Source organism: Microtus ochrogaster, unplaced genomic scaffold (assembly GCF_000317375.1).
Source record: "Microtus ochrogaster isolate Prairie Vole_2 unplaced genomic scaffold, MicOch1.0 UNK26, whole genome shotgun sequence".
In the NCBI taxonomy this organism is placed as follows: Eukaryota; Metazoa; Chordata; class Mammalia; order Rodentia; family Cricetidae; genus Microtus; species Microtus ochrogaster.
Genome location: NW_004949124.1, coordinates 1,212,398 through 1,220,984, shown reverse-complemented (window position 1 = coordinate 1,220,984; position 8,587 = coordinate 1,212,398). Strand labels below are relative to the sequence as shown.

Below are 8,587 nucleotides of genomic sequence, written 5' to 3'. Positions count from 1 at the left end.
CAGAAGAGGGCACCTCTCAGCACTCGGAAGGCAGAAGCAGGTGATCTCTGTGAGTTCAAGGCCAGCCTGGGTTAAAAGAGCTAGCTAGTTCCAGGACAGGCTCCAAAGCTACAGAGAAACCCTGTCTCAACCCCCACCCTCCAAAAAGAAAGAAAACAGAGGTAAAATTAGAGGCTAGTGTCTGTGTAACTATAGTGAAAACATTTGTTGTATATTACTAGCTCCCAATAGTCACTGAAAGTGCCTAATGGAGAGCATCTCATTTTTACCATGACTCCTTGCTTTTAGCTACTGTTATTAGCCTTATTTTTCAGATGAGAAACATGAACTACAGAGATGTAACTCAACTAAGGTTTTGTGGTTAGCAAGTGAGAAAGTTGGGATTTGTACCCAGGCCATCAGATGTCAGCCTTCTCCCTCCCTTTTTTTCTCTTTCTTCTCTCTCTCTCTCTTTTTTTTTAATTTATTTATTATGTATACAATGTTTTGTCTGTGTGTATGCCTGCAGGCCAGAAGAGGTTACCAGACCTCATTACAGATGGTTGTGAGCCACCATGTGGCTGCTGGGAATTGAACTCAGGACCTTTGGAAGACAGGCAATGCTCTTAACTGCCGACCCATCTCTCCAGCCCCTCTTTCTTCTCTTTTTTTGGTTTTTCAAGACAGGGTGTCTCTGTGTAGCCCTGACTGTCCTGGAACCTGTCCTGTCTGTAGATCAGGTTGGCCTCAAACTCAAGGGATCCTCCTGCCTCTGCCTTGAGATCAAGCATTGGATCAAGGTTTGTGCTACCACCCCTGGCTTTCTTTTTTAAGGTTTATTTTTATTTTATGTGTATGGATTCTGCCAGTATGTATGCTGTGTACCACATATGTGCCTGGTACCTACAGAGGCCAGGGGAGGGAATTAGATCTCTTGGTACTGCCATCCCTCCATTTTTTAAAAATATTTATTTATTTATTGTGTATATAGTATTTTTCTTACATACATCCCTACAGGTCAGAAGAGGGCATCACATCTCCTTATAGATGGTTGTGAGCCACCATGTGGTTGCTGGGAATTGAACTCAGGACCCCTGGAAGAGCAGCCAGTGCTCTTAACCTCCTAGCCATGTCTTCAGCCCCCTCCATTTTTGTGTCTATTTTTGTTTTTTGTTTGTTTGTTTTTTGAGATGGGGTTTCTCTGTAGCTTTGGAGACTGTCCTGGAACTCCATATGTAGACCAGGCTAGCCTTGAGTTCACAGAGATCCACATGTCTCCCCAAGTGCTGGGATTAAAGGTGTGCACCACCACCACCCAGTGCTTCTCTCCATTTTTAAAATTTAATTATTTAGGTTGTTGTTTGAGTCAGGGTCTCACCATATAGCATTGGCTGGCCTCAAACTCAAAGATCTGCCTCTGTCTCCTGAGTGCTTGGAATATAGGTATGAGCCACCACACTCAGCTGGTCTTTTATATAAAAAAGCAGAATTTGAATTGGTTAGCAGTAGAACATTTGCCTAATTTTGATGATGCTCTGGATTTAAACTCAGGCGTTGCAAAAGTCAGTTTAAAAAGAAACAATAAAATGAATGTGAGTGGTTGGGTCTTTGAGGCGTTGATGACCGTGACTTTATGAATTAAAAATGTAAATATATGCAGTTCTGTGTCAGTTCCATAAAGAAATGTTAGACGGAGATGGTTTAAAATAAAATGCCTTTTATTTAAGAAAAAAATCCCTTAAAGTGTGTTTTCTTCTCACCCTTAGCATTTAAGTTCCGATTTTATGAAATAGAATGTGTGCCTTTCATAGAGATCACAACATTAGCATCTGACAGATTTGCTCACGCACAGGCAGTGATAAAGTATGACTGTAGCCTGGATGATAGTAAGTTGGCACAGGTGATATCATAGTCCAGCTCAAAGGTTTTTGCTTTTTGTTATTTGTTATATATGTGTATAAGGTGTGGGTGTGAGTGGAGGTCACAGGACAAGTTTCGGGGTCAGTTCTGACTTTCACTTTGGGTCCTGGGACTTGAACTCAGCTTGACAAGCTTGCTCAGCAAGCAGCTCTACCCACTGAGCAACCTCGCTAGGATCAGTTCAAAGACTGAAGTGTGAGGGAAGATATCATGGGTTCCATGAAATATGTGTGAAATTCATGACACTGCAGTATATTTGAAGCCATCATTAGGAACCATGAATATGTCTATGTGTAATATACATTCATATTTAAGACAGGTTCACACTGTATCTTCCAGACTGGTCTTGACTTCACTATCCTTCCTCCTCAGCCTCCTGAGTTCATCTAAGATTTCAGATGTTCTTCACCTTGTTTAATAAAAGCATTCCCTTCCTCCATCCGTCCCTCCCTTCCTTACCCCTTTCCTTCTTGCCCTTTTCGAGACAAGGGTCTCACTGTGTTGCTCGTATTGACCTGAAACTTATTATCTATCCTGACTGACATTGAACTTGACTTGGTATCCAAGTCCTGGGATTATACATGTGAGACACTATGCCCACTTTTAATTTCTTCATTAGGAAAAATTTTGATTCTCCATGAAGGTAATTGGAGCAGCACTTACCTTGAAACACTGTTAGTAGGGAAATGTAGATGCTTTAACTAATTCTTCCTTTCTTTTTTTTCTTCATTTAGGTGAACAATGTGAAAGAGCTAGACGCCTGCAAGCCAAAATGATGACTAATTTGGTTATGGCCAAGGACCGTTTACAACTTCTAGGTATCACCTTCTCTAATTAGTTATGAAATATACTTGAAGTGTTTAATCAATCATGGTAAGGGCTGGGCACACAGTTGAGTGGCAGAGCACTTGCATAGCATGTGTCAGACCCTGTGCTCAGTCTCCAGTGAGAAGTCAGTCTTTACTGGTGGGTAGAGTAGATCAGTAATTTCAGTGTTTAAATTTTATTTTCTGTGTGTGCCTGGGTATCTGTATGTATACAGCATGCACGAAGATGCCTATGGAAACCAAATGAGGGCATCAGATTTTCTGGAACTAAAGTTCCAGGTGGTTGTAAGCCACTTAATGTGTGTGCTGGGAACTGAACCCTGGTCCTCTGTGAGAGATCTGATGCTCTAAACCATTACTGTTTCCTTCCTTCCTTCCTTCCTTCCTTCCTTCCTTCCTTCCTTCCTTCCTTCCTTCCTTCCTCCCTCCCTCCCTCCCTTTCTTCCTTTCTTTTTGGCCTCGAACTCACAGGGATCCTTCTGCCTCTGCCTCCCAGTACTGCCCAGCTAACACCGATTATGCCGTTTTTGGCCAGAGATTAGGATGTCTTCCTTTTTAGCCATCAAGAACTTTCCTCAAATCCTTGAGAAAACGGGGACTTTTGTCTAAATGCCTGACCTTGGGAAAAGGACTTTCTCAGGGGACCAAATACTCCATTATAGCATATTACAATTTTTTTTATGTGGCTTAGTTTATCCTAATAGTTAAAGCTTAAAATGAGCAAAGACAAATCTAGACAAATATTACTGTGAACCTGAGTAGACCTTAGGAATTTATAAATTTTGATTATATATAATATACCTTATTTATCAAACAAATCTTATTTATCAAAAACACATTATTTATCACACTTAAGTTACATATCTAAATTTTCTAGCAGCTTGGTTAACTTGTGTGGTAGTAGGCAGAGTTATCACTCTGTTGTTCCATGGTGGCAAGGATTTTTTCCAAAGAATTATTTTGTTTAAAGAGGCAACAATTTTATACATTTTCATCCTTCAAAGCTTGCATAAAATTCCCCAAAGGAAGAGGTATAAGGGAACCTCCATTATACATAGTGAGAATCATTGAAAATGAAAGTAAATGGGTGCTGGAGAATTGTGATCTGCAAGGTCGAAATGCTGGGACTTTGTCAGGCAGCAGTGATTGCTGTGGGGTCCATGCCATTCTGTAGACCAGAACTCATAGACATCCACCTGCGTTTGCCTCCCGAGTGCTGGGACCAAAGTAAAGGGTTTTAGAAAAGCCCTAATGGTAAGGTTTTTCTGTGAAGCCCATCAGTGAGGATTTCTTTAGGATTAGAAGGGGGATCTTAGGGAAACTTGACTGTGAAGTTCAGATAGCCATGTTAGTCTGTATTACCTCAGGTGTTTCAGAAAGAAGTCTCTTTCAGTTGTTGTAAAAGGACTAGAATCCAGGGCCTTGTACATACCACTTGACTTCTCTACACTGAGCTTTATCCTCAGTTACTGTTTTGTTAATAGGGATTAACTGGAACATGGTTACAGTGTCTGTGTGTGTGTTTATGTAGATAGAATTGTGAACTCTACATACTTTAATCTATAACTTTTTATTTCCTGTCATCAAAAAAATTAAAATTTTGATTTCTGCTTGTCTTTACTATGTAATGAATGTTTCTGGTAACTTTTTATGTTAATAAAGAAGACACTTAGTGACCAGAATTTTCTAACTTATGATTTCACCAACACAAGTAAGTTGTGTCTCAGTATTTTGATTTAAAGAGCATTATCTTGAGAAAAAATCAAGTGACCTATCTCTAGCTAACCAAAGTAAATAGAAAGGATTTAAAGTATATTGTATCAGCCACTTCTAGGACACAAAAGCTATGTGCTGCTTTGTGCTTTGTATACAAAGGGTAGCTGCTATTTAACCTGTCCCAGAGGCATGTGATACCTCACTGTACACCAAGCACGGTGCCTGCTTGTCTGACTTTAGGAATATAAGTCAAAGAGTTAGTATGTATGTTCTGTTTTTTTTGTTTTGTTTTTCATTGGGTGCTGATAATTAAACCAGGACATTGCATATGTTAATTGCATATTTCACTCTGAGCTACTGTTAATTGCATATTTCACTCTGAGCTACACATATTTAGCCCTATTGCTGCATTTATACATGGATTCATTGGCTTTCTAATACAGAAGAAAACAAACTTACTTCAGCAAATCATTTTTGGGAAAGGTGATCCCTTATTTGGATGAGACAGATAGGTATGTCACCTTAGGAGCAGTGTCTGGCAGCCTGCATATAGCCCTAAGGAGGACGGAGGGCTGCAGTCTTGCTGCATAAGGAGAAAGCAGCACCCCTTCTGCTCTAGGCAACAGACGGAGACTCCAGCTAGGGAGGGTGGTTATTTGAGGTGAGCAAATCTTTTTGTTGATTAGTTACATCTTACATGTCACAGAATTTTAAGTATGACTACCATCCCTCCCATTGTCCCCAAGTGACCCATTCCCATCCCAAGAGGCAGCTGTACTGGGTCATCAAGAAGTGACCAACTGTGTGTGTGTGTGTGTTCACAAACAGTAGCGTATTGCACACATAGTTCATCATGCTGATCCCCTTGCCTTGTTGCATTTACTTTTTTGCTTGACTTAAGGTAAAGTCAAATGTGACCTTTCTTAGATACTCCTTGTTTCCTTCTGCGCTATTTTTAAGTGTGATTTCCTCTTAAAGTGTCCTTTTAATCTTAGTGAGACCATACTGTACTTCCTATAAAACATTTCTTTTTTTTAATGATTTATTTATTATCTATGTATATTGGTATTTTGTTGTTTTTTTAAAATATATATCACGATATTTTTTTAATGATATTTAACTTTTATTTTATGTGCATTGATGTGAAGGTGTCAGATCTCGTGGAACTGCATTTTTTTCAGACAGCTGTGAGCTGCCATGTGGGTGCTGGGAATTGAACCCAGGTCCTCTGGAAGAGCAGTCAGTGCTCTTAACTGCTGAGCCATCTTTCCAGCCCCTATATTGGTATTTTGCCTGCATGTCTGTCTATATGAGAATGTCAGATACCCTGGAATTGGAGTTACAGACAGTTGTGAGCTGCCATGTGGGTGCTGGAAACTGAACCCCTGTTCTCTGGAAGAGCAGCTAGTGCCCTTAACTGCTGAACCATCTCTCCAGCCCCTTCTCTACATTCTTTTGTTTCTTTTTTGAGGGGTTGTTTTAAGACAGGGTTTCTCCTTGTAGATACGGCTTTCCTGGAACTAACTCTGTAAACCAGACTTGTGCTCAAACTCACAGAGATCCACCTGTGCCACCACTGCCCAACTCTGAAAGACCTTTTCAATAGGCTTTTCTATACTATACAGTATTTTAAAAATACAGTGATGTTGAGCTGGGTGTGATAATACAGGTCATCTTATGTTTTCTTTTGTTAAGACAGAGTTTCTCTGTGTACCCTTGGTTGTCCTGGAACTCACTCTGTAGATCAGACTAGCCTTAACTTATAGAGATCTGCTTGCCTCTGTCTCCTGAGTGGTGGGACTAAAGATGTGTACCACTACTGCTTGGCTAATAGTACAGCCAAACAGATCCCCGTGGATCTCTGAGTTTGGGGACAACCTGGTCTACATAGCGAGTTTTATGACATCTAAGGCTACATAGACAGAACGTGCCTCTAATAGTAACAATAATAATGGTAATAATAAGTACTAATCCAGTTATGTTCTAAATTCCCAATTATACTTAATAAGTTTTTAGATAATACAGCCAGTCACTTTTTATCCTAATATCACTAGATTATCTTAGGGATTTGCGCATATGAAAAGAAGCCATCACTTGCTGTTAAAAATAGTGATAAGTAACTGTCTTAGGTTACCAGCCTGAATAAGGTGTATTTTCAAGATAGCTTCTACGTGTTAACTTCTGTACTTTTCATATGAGTTCTTACTAATTACATATTTTAGAGTATATTTCATATATGTGCAAAAACTTCACTGACAGCTTTGTAACACAATAATTTTCCATTTTCCACATGCCTTTTATTTGTTTATTTTTCTTTCTGTTTATTTTGTTCTTTTTAACCTCCTCTGTTGCATAGAGAAGCTGCAACCAGTTTTGCAATTTTCCAAGTCACAAACGGACGTCTATAATGATAGTACTAACCTGACATGCCGCAATGGACACCTCCAGTCAGGTAGGTTTAGGCTGACTAACGTAAACTAAAGCTTGCATGGAAAACGAACTCTTGCTTACCCTATAATGTTGGTTTAGCTGTGTAGTAGAAGGTATAACTGTTCTGTTTTCACAGGATTAGTAAAACGTACAGAATCCTTATCATTCATAGTAGATATAGTAGAGTTGTTCTAAACATACCTAGTCACATGTTTTCCAACTTCCTACTTATAAAGTACAAAAGATGAGGAGGTGGTACTCTCATTACTGTCTAGACCACTGGCCCTTCAATTGTACTCAGTAAACCTGTTCTTTTAGAAAAACAATATAAATCCATGTATGCGTGTATGTGTTTGTAAACACATTTGGAGGTCAGAGGACACCTGAAAGAAGGGATTCTCTCCTAGTACCATGTAGGTCCTTGGGATTAAACTCAAGTTGTCAAACTTGATAGCCAGTGCCTTTCCCCACTGTGCCATCTCAGAAAACATGATTTGATCGTCTTCTTGTTGCTAATATTGTTTTTTTGTATTTTGTTTTTGTCATTTGGGACAGAGTCTTACTATGTAGCCTTAACTGCTTGGAACTTACTATATAGACCGGGTGTCCTTTAATTTCCAAAATCCATCAGTGTTCATGCCTCTGTTTCCCCAGAATTGGAATTACAAACGTATTGCACCATATCTGTACATAATTTGGTGTAGCTCTGGCTTGCCTGGAACTCTCTACATAGACTAGGCCAGTTTCAACTCAGAGATCTGCCTACCTCTGTATCAAGTACTACAATGAAAGTTTTATACCACCATAGCCAGGCTGTACAAGTTCCTTTAATATTTTTTTTTTGATATTTTGAGGCAGGGTTTCTCCGTAGGTTTTTTTTTTTTTTTTTTTGGTTCCTGTCCTGGAACTAGCTCTTGTAGACCAGGCTGGCCTCGAACTCACAGAGATCCGCCTGCCTCTGCCTGCCAAGTGCTGGGATTAAAGGCGTGCGCCACTACCGCCCTGCCTAATATTTTCATTTTCGTTGTATTTTGTTTGTGGGATTTTTCTTTTTGTGTTTTTAATATGAAAACCTTAATACTTTCTCAAACATTAATTTTTACTGTGCATCAGTTTTCATATGTATTATATGAATCTCTTTGATACTTGTTAGAAATTAGAACTTGACATACCAAGAAGATACATTTTAATAGTATTATTACTGTGGAGTAAGTCTTCCTCGAAACTTTGCTGATCAAATCCTTTAGAAGATTAAATACAGAAAGAAGAAATTAAATACCTTTTGCTTTGTTCCAGTGGCAGAAACTTCATTTTTTAGGCTTTCCCAGTCTCAGCTTGTTTTTGTGTGGCTTTCTTTTGATACTGCAGTGTTAGTAGTGACACCTTGTGCATGCTACAAAAACACCCTGTGCTCCCTGTACCTCAGGTAGTTTGCTTGGTTGCTGGTTTTGTTTTGTTTTGCTTTTTCAGCAGTGGTTTTATATCCAGGGTAGTTGGTTGTGTTTTTTGAGACAACATTTTAATTGGTAGTCCAAGCTAGAAGTTACTGTGTAGCTTGGGCTGCTGGGGGCTTGTAGGCTCAATGCTCCTGTCTCAGACTCCTGAATGACTGATTACAGGCATGTGCCACTTTACCCAGATTTGGACTTAAATTTTTAGAGCAAATACAGCTTTAAATTGTAGCATACTAACTTTAGGTTAGGCAGTGAAGCAGC

The 8,587-nt window shown here is 39.4% G+C and overlaps 1 protein-coding gene across 1 annotated transcript in view; it reads left to right on the top strand.

Moving 5' to 3' along the window:
- The window catches only part of Spast (spastin), a 66,848-nt gene that overhangs the window by 17,906 nt on the left and 40,355 nt on the right, over positions 1-8,587 (top strand). Inside the window, exons 4-5 of the mRNA XM_005367971.3 lie at positions 2,634-2,717; positions 6,799-6,894. Coding sequence (XP_005368028.2) covers positions 2,634-2,717; positions 6,799-6,894 — 180 coding nt within the window. The remainder of the gene's footprint in view (positions 1-2,633; positions 2,718-6,798; positions 6,895-8,587) is intronic.